The following is a 16,158-nucleotide window of genomic DNA, read 5'->3' as shown; positions in this document are numbered from 1 at the left end:
TAATTACTACAATATTACTACAGTAAATCCATGTTTTCGGCCTAAAACTATGGTTACTAGAGTCTACAATATTGCTAGCACTTTATATAAGGTTACATATGTTAACATTAGTTAATGCTTAATGTATCATTAACTATGAACAAAATATTATTTACGGTATTTATTCATCTTTGTTATTAATCATTTTTAATTTTCATTGTTAATGTTAGTTCATAGTACAACTAATGTTAACATATACAACTTATGATTTAAAAATCATTATGAACATTAATAAAGATTAATATGCAGTAAAAGTCTTATTCATTGTTAGTTCATGTTAATTATAGTTGTTTACAAATGAGCCTTATTTTAAAGAGTTACCACACTATTACTATAGTAAAACCATAGTTAAACTACAAGTAAAACCATAAACATCTAATATTTGAGCTCTGCAAATTCAAACATATGCATAATTTAGTCTCATTTCAAGCATTTAAATGCACGGTACTCAAGTGTACAATATGTACTGTACGGTCACCTGCAGCAGGTGTCACACGTATGACTTCCACACCCTCAGGTAGATCAAGCTCCTGACTGAAAACCTTCATGTTTGTGAGCGTGAGACGACAGGCACTCTGGAGGTTGGACGTGTTCAGTTTTGATCTCTGGGTGGACGGTGAGCCGACCGTATCAAAGTTAAACTGTGCACTGTTGACAGGTGATGGAGACACCGTCGCTCTCTCTACAGGACAACGAGCTTCCTCTGAAAGAATAGAAACAAGTCTGCTCAACTGATGGATACAGTGAAATGTTTCAAGTAAACATGAAATCAAATTTGACCCCATTTGCTGCCCTAAAATGCTCCTGGTCTTATTGTGCACTATTCATCATTCTGCATATTCATGTTGGCTTTATTGCATTTATTAGAGGATAAAAAATCCATAACAAACCCATAATGACGGGAACTGCATCTAGATGTAGATGCCACATATGCAGCAGTGATCTGCCGTTCTGTGTGAACTCCACCACCACCAGAAAGAACCGGGCTGAGAAGATGGTCTGACTGGGAACTGAGTGAAGGACAAGAGTTCATTATAATCACACAGAAACACAATAAACACTGTGATGTTATCAGAGAGAAATGTTTCCCACCAGACTCCTGCGAACAATCTTCTGCTTTCTCATTTCCCAAGATCAGGTCTTCTTCAAACACATGCAGCAGCTGCGTCTCCTTCCCCTGCTGTGAAGACAGAGACAGAGAGTGTCACACAAATACCACTGGAGTAAAACGTAGATTTAAAACAGATTAAGGGCTAAAACTTAAAACAAGGTCCTCATCGTTTGTGACTGTACGGATGACCTGAACCGCACTATGAACTAAAGGTGTCGTAGTACTTCCTATGTAGTGTCTATGTCCTACAAAAACTTGTTTCTCTGTATAAAATTCTGTTTTTTTTTTAAAAAAAAAACAAACAAAAAAAAACTCTCAAAATATTTATTTTTTCATTTAAAATGTTTTTTTTTTTTTGTCAAATTTGTTTGCTTAAATTTATCTTCTCTATACAATTATATATATTTTTCTCTTTAAAATGTTTTTTTATCTCTTAAAATATTTTTTCTCTCTCTAAAAATATATTTTTCGGTTTAAAAAGTTTTTTTTATCAAAAGATTTTTTCCTTTAAATTTTTTCTCTCAATATAGTTTTTCTCTCTAAAAATATTTTTCTCTTTTTTTTCTCTCTAATTTTTTTTTCTATAAAAAATAATTTTTCTTTATAAAATTAGAATTTTTTTCTCTTTAAAATATTTTTTCTCTCTCTAAAAATATATTTTTCGGTTTAAAAAGGTTTTTTTTATCAAAATATTTTTTCCTTTAATTTTTCTCTCTCTCTTAATATATTTTCTCTCTCTAAAAATATTTATTTCCTCAATCTTTTTCCCTTTAAAAAAGTTTCTCTCATTTTTTTTTTCTATAAAAATATTTTTTTCTCTCTCTAAAAATATATTTTTCTGTTTAAAAAGGTTTTTTATCAAAATATTTTTTCCTTTAAATTTTTTCTCTCTCTTAATATATTTTTTCTCTTTTTTTTCTCAAAAATTTTTTTTCTCTCTCTCATGTCTTTTTTGGATGATGTCTGTTTAGGACACAGTGTGCACATGCTGTGGATCTTATACGAACAAAGTCAGTGATGGCATCCAGCTCAATGATGCAGCCCGGTCTGGCCGTAGATTGTTGACTGATGATATTAAACACTTCTCCAACATATTTCTGAAAAATAAGACATGATACACATGCATGATTCTACTATTATACATGTTTATATAAAACCTGATTATACTGAACGGGGATGTTTCTTACAGAGATGTCCGGGTTAGAAAGTTCGCTCAGCAGTTTTTTGGCTTCAATAACAGCCTGATAGAGTCGGAGCGAGTGCCCGTCACTGGCGATGAAACAGGCACTGGGTGAGTTTCCATACACACCTGAGGGAAACACATGAATTATGAGCTACAGTAACTTCCCATCAGCTGAAACTAAACAGGAATTACGTGTGAGCATTTTACCAATTAAACTTTTAAACACAGTAAATATTTATGAAAGCTGAACACATATTTATGAATATTGTATGCTGTAGACAGCAACTTCTGAAAATATCACAAATAATCTGAACGCACATGAGGGCTTTCTCCTGTACTGTACTCTTTCTTTTATTCAATGAACACTGTCAGGCTGAATTAGACAACATTCTAGAAGAAACCAGATGTTTCCACTGTGCATTTTCAAAAATAATGCTGGGTGACTTTCATTACTGTAATTACACTAATGAGAATCTAATGATCACTGAGAACCAAATCACTGCAAACAAAACGTCAGGACGCAAGAGCATTTGAGATTAAAAATCATTTAATTTACTTTATGGTAAATATAATTTATTTAAAGGGGTCAAGACATGCCTTTTTTATTATTTTATAGAGCACCTATTATGTCAAATTGTGTTTTAAAGGACTTATACAATAGATTTACATGCATCTCCAGGTCAAAAACACTTTAATTTGCTTGTAATTTAAATTGCAGCATTAACTTTTTTTCCTCAGTGTAAAAAACGACTCTGATTGGTCCGTTCTAAAGCATTCATTCTAAACTCCTCCTTTCAGAGAGCATACTCTGCTCCGATTGGTCCATTCTAAAGCATTCATTCTAAACTCCTCCTTTCAGGGAGCATACTCTGCTCTGATTGGTTCATTCTAAACTCCGCCTTTCAGAGAGCATACTCTGCTCTGATTGGTTCATTCTAAACTCCGCCTTTCAGAGAGCATACTCTGCTCTGATTGGTTCATTCTAAACTCCGCCTTTCAGAGAGCATACTCTGCTCTGATTGGTTCATTCTAAACTCCGCCTTTCAGAGAGCATACTCTGCTCTGATTGGTTCATTCTAAACTCCGCCGTTCAGAGAGCATACTCTGCTCTGATTGGTTCATTCTAAACTCCGCCGTTCAGAGAGCATACTCTGCTCTGATTGGTTCATTCTAAACTCCGCCTTTCAGAGAGCATACTCTGCTCTGATTGGTTCATTCTAAACTCCGCCGTTCAGAGAGCATACTCTGCTCTGATTGGTTCATTCTAAACTCCGCCTTTCAGAGAGCATACTCTGCTCTGATTGGTTCATTCTAAACTCCGCCGTTCAGAGAGCATACTCTGCTCTGATTGGTTCATTCTAAACTCCTCCTTTCAGACAGCATACTCTGCTCCGATTGGTCCGTTCTAAAGCGTTCATTCTAAACTTTTGTATGGAGGTTTTTGTCCATACAGTGTTAAGTTGTTAATGGGGTCTAACACTTTCAAGCTCCAAAAATAACAAAGTCAAGATTTATTGTGATTAAGGACTTCAGTTTTGGACTGATTGTATCACTTCAGAAGACATAAACCAGGAGAGTCGTACGGATCACCTTTAACACCTGAAAGTGTTGGACCCCGTTGACTTCCACTGTATGGACAAAAACACCTCATGTATCCTTCAAGATATCTTTTGTTTGTGTTCTGCTGAAGAAAGTCATACAAGTTTAAGGGAGAATTATAATTTTTGGATGAAATATTTCTATAATGCCACAATATTTCTGAGGTGCGTGCTCACCGAGACAGTTGCTGGGGATGAGTGTGGGCAGCCAGGCCACGTTAGAGAACGCCGACGCGTGCAGAGAGTTGATCCGGGCGAGTTCTGACACGCCGCCTGAGAACGACAGCGGTCCGACCGGATCCACCCGCCACAGGATCAGCTCGCTGTAGATCGCGTTTGGGTCCTGAGAGACACCGCCAGATGACACTCTGCTCCTGTGAGATGAGGTGGTAATGCCAGGCGAGCAGGTGAGAGCGGTGCCCCCGTCAGGTGTCCTCAGGGCGTTGTGGTGTGACGTGGTGAGCAGCAGCGGCAGCTGAGAGTGACACGCCAGGTCGTTCAGGTGAAACCGGTGCCCGCAGTACCGTGACTTATGAGACACACTGAGCACCGTGGAAAAGGCGGAGTCTTCGGCGAAGCTGACGGCCCATTGGTTGAGGGAGCCGTCTGCGTGTTTGGAGATCATCAGAACGTTCGGGGTGAAGATGCTGAGACGCAGGCTGTTAGAGGCGGGTTTATTTTGACACAAGCCAATCAGCATAGAGGAGGAGTGCGGCAGACCTGCGGGTCGCTGACGTCCGTGCTGAATCGCCAGCTCCACGTTTCTGTTGCAGGCGTACATGACTACGCTACGGCTCAGAGAGTTGGCGTCTCCGGTGGGGAATGCCACGGGAATCCGTGACACAAAGGAAACCTGAAAAAGAAAATGTGCCCATTTAACAGAGGCGGCCCCGTCATTAACGAAAATTATTGCCAAGACAAAAACTAGCAGTGACGGTTTTTTTTTCGTTAACTAAAATAAAATGAAAACTAAACTGAAACTATAAATGTGCACTACAAAATAAAATAAAACTAAATAAAATCATGGAGAAAATGACAATTTTTTTTTTTCAATCATTGTTGGTGATCGGATTTAATTAATTGTATTTTTTGTTGGGAAATATTTGTTTGAAAAATAAAAAACTTTAATATCTTGCTTGCATAAGTATTCAAGCTCCACACATTGATATGTGGTTAAGCCACCTTTTGCTGCATTAACTGCTTTATAGAGCACCTATTATGATTTTTAAATGTGACTAATTGTGTTTTAACAGACTCAAACAATAGATTTACATGCATCCAAGCTCAAAAAACACTTTAATTTGCTCATAATTTAACCTTTTTATCCTCAGTGTCAAAAACAACTCATTCAATGATCTGTTCTAAAGCGTTCATTCTAAACTCCTCCTTTCAGAGAGCATACTCTGCTCTGATTGGTCCGTTCTAAAGCATTCATTCTAAACTCCTCCTTTCAGAGAGCATACTCTGCTCTGATTGGTCCGTTCTAAAGCATTCATTCTAAACTCCTCCTTTCAGAGAGCATACTCTGCTCTGATTGGTCCATTCTAAAGCATTCATTCTAAACTCCGCCTTTCAGAGAGCATACTCTGCTCTGATTGGTCCATTCTAAAGCATTCATTCTAAACTCCTCCTTTCAGAGAGCATACTCTGCTCTGATTGGTCCATTCTAAACTCCTCCTTTCAGAGAGCATACTCTGCTCTGATTGGACAGATGCCCCAATCTGTTGTGATTGGTCTAGTGCTTAGTGTCGTGTTTGAGGGCGGGTCAAAGCTGTTTGTGAGCAGCCAATGAAGACCAGAGGTGGGTTTTGTGTTACCAAATGACGTAGGTTAGTGCAGGAAGTAGATCTGGAGTTACTAACGACTCATTTCAGGTGTTCAGAATCAGTTCTTTCATTTAAGAGTCAATAACTCCATTTGTCCTGTAATTTGATTTGTGAAATTTTGCTGACTTTTTTACATTCACAAACAGCTCAATAACACACTACATGAAAGGTCACATTTGAAAAACCATAATAGGTGCTCTAAGTTTTTTGGGGTACTTATGTACCAGCTTTGCACACATTGATGAAGTGATTTTGGCCTGTTCTTCTTGGCAGATTTGCTCCAGGTTGGTTGGGTGACACTTGTGGACTGCAATTTTCAAATAGTGCCACAGATTCTCAATAGGACTTGACCACTATAGGACATTTATCTTTATGTTCTTGAGCCACTCCAATGTTGTTTTAGCCTTGTGCTTGGGATCATTGTCATGCTGAAAGGTGAAGCAGGTTTTCCCTATACTTCGCTCCATCCATTATTCCTTCAATTCTAAGATGCCCAGTCCCTGCTGATGAGAAGCATCCCCACAGCATGATGCTGCCACCACCATACTTAACAGTAGGGATGGGGTGTCTTGGGGCATAGGAAATGTTAGGTTTGTGCCACACTTTGGTCTTCATTTTCCTTAAGATTCACAGCCTGACCAATAATCCTTCAACAATGGGTATTAATCCAGAAAATGTGATTGCAGCTTTAATGATTCACATGTGGATGCCAATGGTCATGTAATTGTGTCCTCGTTAGGGCAATTTCTTTCATCAGTGTAACCTGGCAACTTCCACAGCACAGGGGTTGAATACTTATGCAAGCAAGATATTTAAATTTTATATATATATATATATTATTTTATACAACATAAAACCAATGTTACTTAACAATAATTGATTTTGAGTTTCAGTGTTTTAAAATAAAATATCAATCAGAATGAAATTTCAGTGTACCATTTGTAATTGGGTAATACGAGAGAATAGGTCAGGGGTCTGACTACTTTTGCAAGACCCTGCATATTTAATTCCATGAACTTCTGAAACATTTGCAAATAAGTGACCGTTTGTTCTCTGGTGTGGGCCGTATGACACAAGACCCGTGTGATTCGGGTCCATGCTGCTGATACAGTAAATGCTGAGGAGATGTGTGTGTGGTTACGGCTGAATGTATCGACAGAGGAACATTTAAAGCACATTTCATTACTGCTGTATGCTGTGTTGTTGTGAAACTTTAATGTTATATTATGCATGAGTAGCTTCTGATCTAGTGTTATCACATGCAGGCTAACACTTTACATTGAGGTTGTACTTAGTAAATGCAACATAAACAAAAACTATATTTTGGAAACATTTTACAATAAGGTTCCTTTTGTTATCATTTGAACTATCAATGAACTATCAATGAACTTCACATTTGTATGGCTTTTATTCATCTTGGTTAATATTAGTTTCAGCTGGTCATGTTATTTCATTCCACGATGCTTTTAACCTCGGAGAAGGTGAATACGCTTGTCTAGACAGTAGCGTATAGCAGCTATGGAAAATATTTAATGTTTTCAGAGAAAGTGTCGGCAGTGAAAATGGACACGCAACCGGCCCCTTTAATCCGTACTCTATTTAACAGTTTAATCATTTGATTAGTATAAAAAAAAAAGTGCACACTAACTATTGTGAGTCCATTTAGTGGTTGACCGATATATCGCCGAGCCCGATAATTTGGCCGAAATTCAGATTTTTTTTAATTATCCACAATGGCCGATAAATTTCCCCATTTGGGCGATTTTATTTCTTAGGGGACAGAGAATCACAGTTCGTTTTGTTGTTACATGCCATCGTGTTACTACAATAATAGACCGGAGTGCAACACAATGTCATTTAAAATGGAGTGGTGGTGGCGTAGTGGGCTAAAGCACATAACTGGTAATCAGGAGGTTGCTGGTTTGATCCCCACAGTCACCACCATTGTGTCCTTGAGCAAGGCACTTAACTCCAGGTTGCTCCGGGGGGATTGTCCCTGTAATAAGTGCTCTGTATAAGACATTGGTACTCAGGAGGTTGCTGGTTCAATCCCCACAGTCACCACCATTGTGTTCTTGAGTAAGACTCTTAACTCCAGGTTGCTCCGGGGGGATTGTCCCTGTAATAAGTGCTCTGTATAATACATTGGTACTCAGAAGGTTGCTGGTTTGATCCCCACAGTCACCACCATTGTGTCCTTGAGTAAGACACTTAACTCCAGGTTGCTCCGGGGGGATTGTCCCTGTAATAAGTGCACTGTAAGTCACTTTGGATAAAAGCATCTGCCAAATGCATAAATGTAATGTAAACGGTCCGCATATCAGAGTCGCGGCAGACGCGTCTGAGCTCAATGTTAAAGTGTTCATCGATTTCATTCTCCATCTCTCTCCTCAACAGTTCCCTGTAACTGTCTTATCTAATGATAAAAGGCAAATATCAATAACACTAATATCAAATATACCGTCTGCTAATATACACATATCTCGTTTAAACAGATGTAATAAACCAACCTCATACAACTTCAGCAGATCCAGCGTCCTGTGCAGCGCTCATTTATTTATCTCTAAAACACATAACCTATCAGTCTCTCCTCAACAGTTCCCTGTAACTTTAACTGTCTTGTCTAATGATAAAAGGCAAATATAATAAAACTACTAGTATATACAGTGTGCAAATATACACATATAAACGCTCTCCTAATATCTTCCTCTGAAGCGCATATATCCAATCATGCAGAATCAGGATCAAAAGTTCCTCTAATTCACATGATGGTCAGTCTGTGGCAATCCAGTCCGTTTAAACCGTCCGTAGATGTTCGTTCTGGATCCGCACGAGCGCGCGAGTGCAACTTTTCAAGTTAAAGCGCTTCACGTGTGTTATATGTAAATGTCATATTCACTATGCACTGTACGCACAATTGATTTAATTCGGCCTTTTGTGAGAAAATGCTATTAATTATGCGCACGTGTCAGCCATGGTTGCTGGACTACTGTGTGTACTGGTGTGTCCTTCTTCCTAATATTTTAACAACTTCTTCGTGTGCAAATAAATTACAAAAATGTTATGACTTAAACAGAAATCAGAAGAAACTGCGATCTAGCACTTAAAATACAAGATAATATTTAATATTGATCTAAATAAGAGTTGTTGTTTTGCTTATGCTATCTACTATAATAAATTGTGTGATATATCGGCATTGCATCGACCACCCTGCTCTCTGGATATCGGCATAGGCTATTAAAAACCCATATCAGTCAACCATTACTACTATTTTATATGTTTGTCAACGTCCCAGCTCCAACTTTATCATTTTCCAGTCTGTCTATGACTGTCACAATCGATATTGGGGTCATTTGTCAGATATTCTCAATATCCGATTACATTGTCCTATCGCCTAGCCCTATTCTACTCTACACAAGCTTGACCCAAGACCAATCATTTAGGTGATGAACTCTTACATTATGTTGCTGATTTAAATTTAGAACAGGCTATTAGGGTCCTGCTATATTCTATATTTAATGTAGCCTTCAATGATGCTAATGCAAGTCAAGTACGTTGCAGATAAATGCCCCCTTTTCAGCCGAATTTAGCTGTTGAAATATTTTAAATGGGCCACTTGGGGCGGCTGTGGTTCAGGTGGTAGAGCGGGTCGGCTGCTAATCGCAGGGTTGATGGTTTGATTCCCGCCCCACAACATGACTCCACATGCCGAAGTGACCTTGGGTAAGACACTGAACCCCAAGTTACCCCCAATGGCAGACTACCACCTTACATGCAGCTCTGCCACCATTGGTGAGTGTGTGTGTGTGTGTGTGTGTGTGTGTGTGTGTGTATGTGTGTGTGTGTGTGTATGGGTGAATGAATCACAATGTAAAGTGCTTTGGTAACCTCTAAGGTTAAAAAAAGTGCTATATAAGTGCAGACCATTTACCATTTAAAAACACAATGTTTATTTTGACTGTTTTCCGAGGGTTTCTTTCTTTTTAGACAACACGCCAATTTTTTCATTTTAAACGTCAGATAAATTAGACATTTCGACATTAGACATTTTCATGCTTGGAAAACACATTTAAAATGACCTGACATTTACAGGTTTTCCATGCTCTGGCTTGAGCTGAATTAATGGCATTAAATTAACAGAAGTTTAAAACTTTAGTATTAGAGATGTAGAACTAAACCTAATCAGAATATCTGTGGAATATCAACACAGTTCTGCTGTAATGAACATGATTGTGTCTGCTGTGAGGAGTCTGTGTCCTGTACCTGTGCCTGGCGGAACATTCCGGGCTGATATTCATCCAACCAGTCGACGTGCCACACCAGCAGTGATCCGTCCATCGGGTGGATGCTGAAGAGCATGTCAGCTGCTCTGTTCCAGTCGCTCAGCAGCACATCGACCTGATGATCTACAGCTGCTGCGGGGAGAGAGACGGAGCTCACACCTGCGTTATCTGCACCGTTCCCGTCATCAACATCTGTGGGGAACAAAGAGGTTCCTTATGTTTGACTCGTGTGAATCATCAGACGCCGATAAGTCAGCGTACAGGTGTGAGGAGTGCTTACCATTCTCGATGGTGTCGCTCTGCTCTGCGCTGCTCCTCAGCTGCTGTAGAAACACCTCCATACTCAGCGTCAGGTGCAGCTCTTTGTTGTTGAGCCAGTGAACGGTGAACGAACCGCCCGGTTCCTCCTCATCACAGCCGCTCATAGAGGAGATGGAGGGCAGCAGAGGAATATCTGCACACAAACATTCCTGTTACATTCACTGCAAAAGGAACAATTCAGACAGACGTCACACAGTAGATCAAGGCCATTATTATTCTAGTGTTACAATTTAAGAACCATTCCATCATGCACAGTTAAAATATTCTGTTAATTCATAATTAGTCATGCTAGGCACTTATACATCGATGTTACCTGTGGCTGGGTTGATGCTGGCGGCGATGTGGAAATGGCAGAGCGAGTTGGCGTGCAGGATGTTGGCGCGGTGTGTGTAGTGTTTGTTCTGTTGTTGGGGCAGGGGGCCGGTATACGACAACTGAGACAAACACCTCACCTCCTCTCTCCACGAGTGCTTCAGATTCAACTGTCAGAAAACACAAAGTGACTCTTCACAAATCATCTTCATGCGTTCGACTGCTTTACTTCAGGACGTCCAAATACAGTCCTAAAATCAGAGTTCGGACACTAGTAGATTTCCAAGATATTTCTATGACCAAACGTCCAGAACTCAACTTCTATTGCAGCGTTTTAAATGCTTCTACCATTTGTGACTAATGAAATTCAGCACTGTTTGTACAGTGCCAAGAAAAAGTATGTGAACCCTTTGGAATGAGCTGGTTTCTTGCATGAATTGGTCATTAAATGTGATCTCATCTTATAGACAAACACAATGTGCTTAAACTAACAACACCCAAAACAATTATAATCGTTCATGTCTTTATTGAACACACCCTATTAAACATTCACAGTGCTGTGGAGAAAGTAAGTGAACCCTTGGGTTTAATAACTGGTTGATCCTCCTTTGGCAGCGATAACCTCAGATTTGATTATCGTCTCTTCAATAAAACAACACCGCAACAAGTGAATGATTTATTACTCTTTTACTATAAATGCTGAAGTTAGAATATGATCCAAAGTTAAGACATTATTCTGCAGTACATCCTGTGGTTGTGTGATAGTTTATTAGCCCATATCACTAAATTCTTGTATTAATATAATTCTAGTTATTTACATTGAGGCTAATGACAACGGAACTTTGTCACACTCGCCAGAAATGCAGCCGCCTGCTTGCTTCCACGTTGCAAAATAAGGTGGACACCTTGTTTATATTTATGCAGAAGTTTGGCATGAACCTCTGCAGACAGCGTGCACATCAGAGCACTTGAGAAGCGGTTAATCTTCACGTGCAATTCATGATGTCCGCTGTGCGGATCATTGAGACGCTTGGAGTTCAACAGAATGAGACACATAAACGCGGCATTCATGGCATTTCTATATTTGCTTAAACGCCCTTAATTGGACATTAAAATATGATTGGAATTTGAAGTGCACAATAATCGCGGTTAAATCAAATAACTGCGATCAGACGTGCATTTAATAATTACTGCGCCAGGCGTACAGAACGGCCATCAGGATATTGCAAGTCATCCTTCCAACTTCTCATTTCACTCTGCAATCTCTACAAGTAAACTAATGAAATCATTTAAACCCAAATCGATGTTTCATGTTGGTTAGTAGCGGGTAATGGGCGGCTGTGGCTCAGGTGATAGAGCGGGTCGGCTGCTAATCGCAGGGTCGGCGGTTCGATTCCCGGCCCACATGACTCCACATGCCGAAGTGTCCTTGGGCAAGACACTGAACTCCAAGTTGCTCCCAATGGCAGGCTAGCACCTTACATGCAGCTCTGCCGCCATTGGTGTGTGAGTGAATGAGTCACAGTGTAAAGCGCTTTGAATACCGCTAATGTTAAAAAAGCGCTATATTAGAGCAGACCATTTAGCAGTGTAAAGAGTGCGTCAAAGAGTTGCGTCGGGGTCCTGATCATCCTGTCAGGGTTTATTTTGCGATAACAACCGGCTGACTGTACATTATCCCTTACTTCGCACTGTTTTACAATGCTAAGTACTTCAAACTATCAGAACAGACCAGTCGAGAAGCTCTGCTTTAATGCATTTATGATGTGCTAAATAACACAATCTATAAACGGCACATTAAATGCATTCATCAAATAAATGATAGTGTATTTAAAAGCTCAGTTCAGCATCTCACCTCCAGTGGGTTCTGATTCTGGTTCTGGCTGTTGCTGGAGGACTTCTTCATGTTGTTTGGTTTGAGGACGTCACTACTAATGTTCTTGTTTTGATTGTGTCTGACTCCAGACAGCAGACAGTCGCTAGGCAAAAGTGTTTCAGCCCACAGTCGACACACGCTGTCTTTGCAGCAGGTGAGCAGGACGTTGCACACCGCACCTCTGGACGAGAAACACACAGCGGTCAGTGAACACGTCACACGTGTGCAAGAGCGTCTCTCACACCTGAACTCACCTGGGCAGGTACTTGCTGATGTTCCTCCAGGAGAAGCCGGTGACGGAGCGAGGGTGAGCCAGGTAAATAAACAAGAAGTTGATCTCTGACACGGAGCCCGTGTCGAGAGGGGTGAACAGTCTGGTGACGTCCGCCTGCCATTTACTGGTGCTGTACCACACCTTCACCAGACAGTCATCCTGAAACAAGACAATCCATCAAACTAATCTTACTTCAATGCTGAACGATACACATGCTCTAGTGTGAAACACTCGTGAGCGAGCATACACCAGACACACAGAAAACACACCTGTCCTGCAGTCGCGAAAAACTCTCCATCCGGTGAGAACTTGATGAAGTGTGTTGGAGCAGCAGTCCTGTAATGGGAATGAGAGATTTGACTGGAGTATGTAACACAAAACCGGTGAAATTCAGCGTGATGTTATGAATGAACACACACTTGCAGTGCCAGATGCATCTCCAGGAGCTCTGCGGATCAGTCTGCGTTTCCTCTGCAGTATCAGAGCTGACATGCACATTGCACCACAACTGCAGACACGCCGAGCCCGTCAGGAGACACGTACCTGCAAACAGCATTACAGGAGACAGGTGAGGCATGTATCTCACACAGAAGAAGTCAAACGCTTTTTATACCGACACAGGTGATGACGTACCGCTGGGGTGCCACGTCAGGATGTGAGCTGCTGACTGCAACATGAACTGCCCGCTCTTCTGCCACTGATAGTTCAGTTTCTGATGAGCACAACCACAACCAATAACATCACAAAGAACTGTACATTTCAAAACAGAACATGTTTTGTCCAGTAGAAACTCACTTTTTGTGCTTTTCCTTGTGGACTGACCTCCACTGGCTCAAACAGACAGACAATGTTCCCGTAAGATGCTGCAATCTGTTGGAATCAAAAGATTTAGACATTGAAGCTTTAAATCGAATGAGAAGTTTCCAAGATTTTAAACAGAGTGGATTAAACTCGGTGTGATGGAGAGCTGATGGAGACAGGTGACTACAGAGAGGTGAGATCTGTGTTTTGACATTGTCATTTTGTTATTTAATTTGTCCCCCTGGAAAATATTTAGCTCAACAAAATGTTTCCCATTCACTCTGCTCAAATCACAAAATTAGCACTTGTTTCATATTCTAATTTTCCTAATCAATATCAATCATGTTTGTTTCTCATGCATCAGTCGTGAGTTTGAATCCAGGTCGTGCTGAGTGACTCCAGCCAGGTCTCCTTAGCAACCAAATTGGGCCGGTTGCTAGGGAGGGTAGAGTCACATGGGGTAACCTCCTCGTGGTTGCTATAATGTGGTTCTCGCTCTCGGTGGGGCGTGTGGTGAGTTGTGCGTGGATGCCGCGGAGAATAGCGTGAAGCCTCCACACGCGCTACTTCTCCACGGTAACACACTCAACAAGTCACGTGATCAGATACGCGGATTGACAGTCTCAGACGCAGAGGCAACTGAGATTCGTCCTCCGCCACCTGGATTGAGGCGAGTCACTTGAACGTTGTCTTGTATTATTTTATGATTGAATCACTTTCATGTTTACAGGGCCGTGGGAAGTAGGGGTGCTGCATGTGCTGCAGCACCCCCCGTTGGAAAATGTAGACATTACAGCACTCTCTGACAGATGCAAAAAATAAATAAATAAACATATTAAAAAATATTTTAAATGCTCCTGGTTGTTATTAACCTAAGAAGTTTTAAGCATGAGGAAGTTTTGAGGAAGTTTTGAGCAAAACTAAACAATTATTAATAATTAAAATAACGCAAAGCATCATTGTCAATGTCAACTGACGTCACGTTGCAACCGTTGCAACAGTGAAGGTATCTACATATCATAATGGCACAGAAACGAATTTTGGATTTCTTTTGTTCACCAGCTTCTAAAAAGAGCACAACGGAAGTCCAGAGAATACAGGAAAGCATCCCGACACCGACCAGCTCTTCACCAGCAGCACCTAGTAGGCCTGCTAGTTTTGCCTCAGAGACCTCGCGGTAATGACCCTCATGAGCCCGCCGCTCATGGTGGTGGATTTAGCTACGCTAGCTGCATTTGAGGAGCCTTTCCAGCCATCTAACTTTGTTTTTCCTAGTAGACATTTTGGAACAGAAACTTTCAGTCGTGCATTCACACCAGCTTGGTTTAACAAATGGAAGTGGCTGCATTACGTGACTGAGACCAATCGAGTTTTGTGTTTTACTTGTCTGAAAGCAATAGAAACAAAACTTATCAATCCAGACAGTTTTAGGGCAGACAACCTATTTGTGTCAGGCGGCTTTGGAAACTGGCGTAAAGCCACTGCAAAATTTAAGGAACATGAACGATCAAAGTTACACATGGATTCAGTTCAAAGACGCGCTGCTTTGGGTAATGTGCCTATCAATGCCCTCCTGTCTGCTGCTCTTGCCGAACAGCAGGGGACCGATCGACATGTTTTGGAACTACTGTTTAGATCCATCAGATTCCTGGGCAGCAAGGGGATACCGTTCAGGGGTGACACCACACGTGATGGAATCCTTTACTGAACTGATGATGGAACGCACCTATGATCTCCCTAAAGAACGAGAGTGGGTGATGAGAAGAGACAACTGGATGTCCAACACCATACAAAGTGAAATTATCCAACAGTTTGCCCATGCTATTCAGAGGGATATTGTCAGCCCGTTCATCGGAATCCAGATTTTATGGATTAACAGCTGATGGGACTACTGACGTGAGCACAACAGAGCAGTTCTCATGTAATTTGCAATTTGTTGACGGCAGCCTGGAGTCTCACTGTTTATTTTTAGGATTTTATAATGCACAGGACAGCACTGGACAAACTCTTTTCTCCTGCATCAAGGATGTGTTTTTGAGACTGAACATTCCAATCGAACGCCTTGTAGCATACTGCTTTGATGGAGCCAGTAATATATCCGGTGCTTTTCAGGAGTGCAGGCTCACCTCAAAGAATTGTGCCCTCAGTCAATGTATGTACACTGTAACAACCACAGCTGGACTTGGTGCTTCAAGAAGTTGCAAGTGAAGTGAGACTTGTGGCTGATACTTTAAACTTTGTACGAGGTGTTGCTACTGTAATTGGAGAATCGCCAAAGCGTAAACAGCTTTTTGAGTCGCTTTTCGGTTGTGATGAGGTTGCGGTTAACATCCTAGGCCTTTGCCCGACGAGATGGTGCGTCTGCACCACAGCCATCAAACGCGTCTGTTTCTCTTACAGTACTCTTCTGGTTACACTCAATTCGCTGAAAGATGACAAGAAGAGTCTCAGAGGGGATAGCAGATCAAAGATTGGGGGACTGTGGAACCAAGCCCGAAAAGGGAGAACATTTTTCGGTCTTCTCTGTTGCCAAG

General features: G+C 40.9%; 1 protein-coding gene across 1 annotated transcript in view; it reads right to left on the bottom strand.

Annotated features, from left to right (window-relative positions):
- The window catches only part of LOC127620733 (dmX-like protein 1), a 51,174-nt gene that overhangs the window by 28,158 nt on the left and 6,858 nt on the right, over positions 1–16,158 (bottom strand). The window contains 15 exon segments of the mRNA XM_052093936.1: positions 518–742; positions 930–1,049; positions 1,132–1,219; positions 2,158–2,247; positions 2,338–2,459; positions 4,109–4,784; positions 10,021–10,240; positions 10,242–10,494; positions 10,675–10,843; positions 12,529–12,730; positions 12,804–12,982; positions 13,093–13,159; positions 13,243–13,366; positions 13,457–13,535; positions 13,619–13,693. Coding sequence (XP_051949896.1) covers positions 518–742; positions 930–1,049; positions 1,132–1,219; positions 2,158–2,247; positions 2,338–2,459; positions 4,109–4,784; positions 10,021–10,240; positions 10,242–10,494; positions 10,675–10,843; positions 12,529–12,730; positions 12,804–12,982; positions 13,093–13,159; positions 13,243–13,366; positions 13,457–13,535; positions 13,619–13,693 — 2,689 coding nt within the window.

This window comes from Xyrauchen texanus, chromosome 27 (genome assembly GCF_025860055.1).
Source record: "Xyrauchen texanus isolate HMW12.3.18 chromosome 27, RBS_HiC_50CHRs, whole genome shotgun sequence".
NCBI classification, from domain to species: Eukaryota; Metazoa; Chordata; class Actinopteri; order Cypriniformes; family Catostomidae; genus Xyrauchen; species Xyrauchen texanus.
The sequence above is the reverse complement of the archived record's forward strand: the minus strand, read 5'-3'. Positions and strand labels throughout refer to the sequence as shown.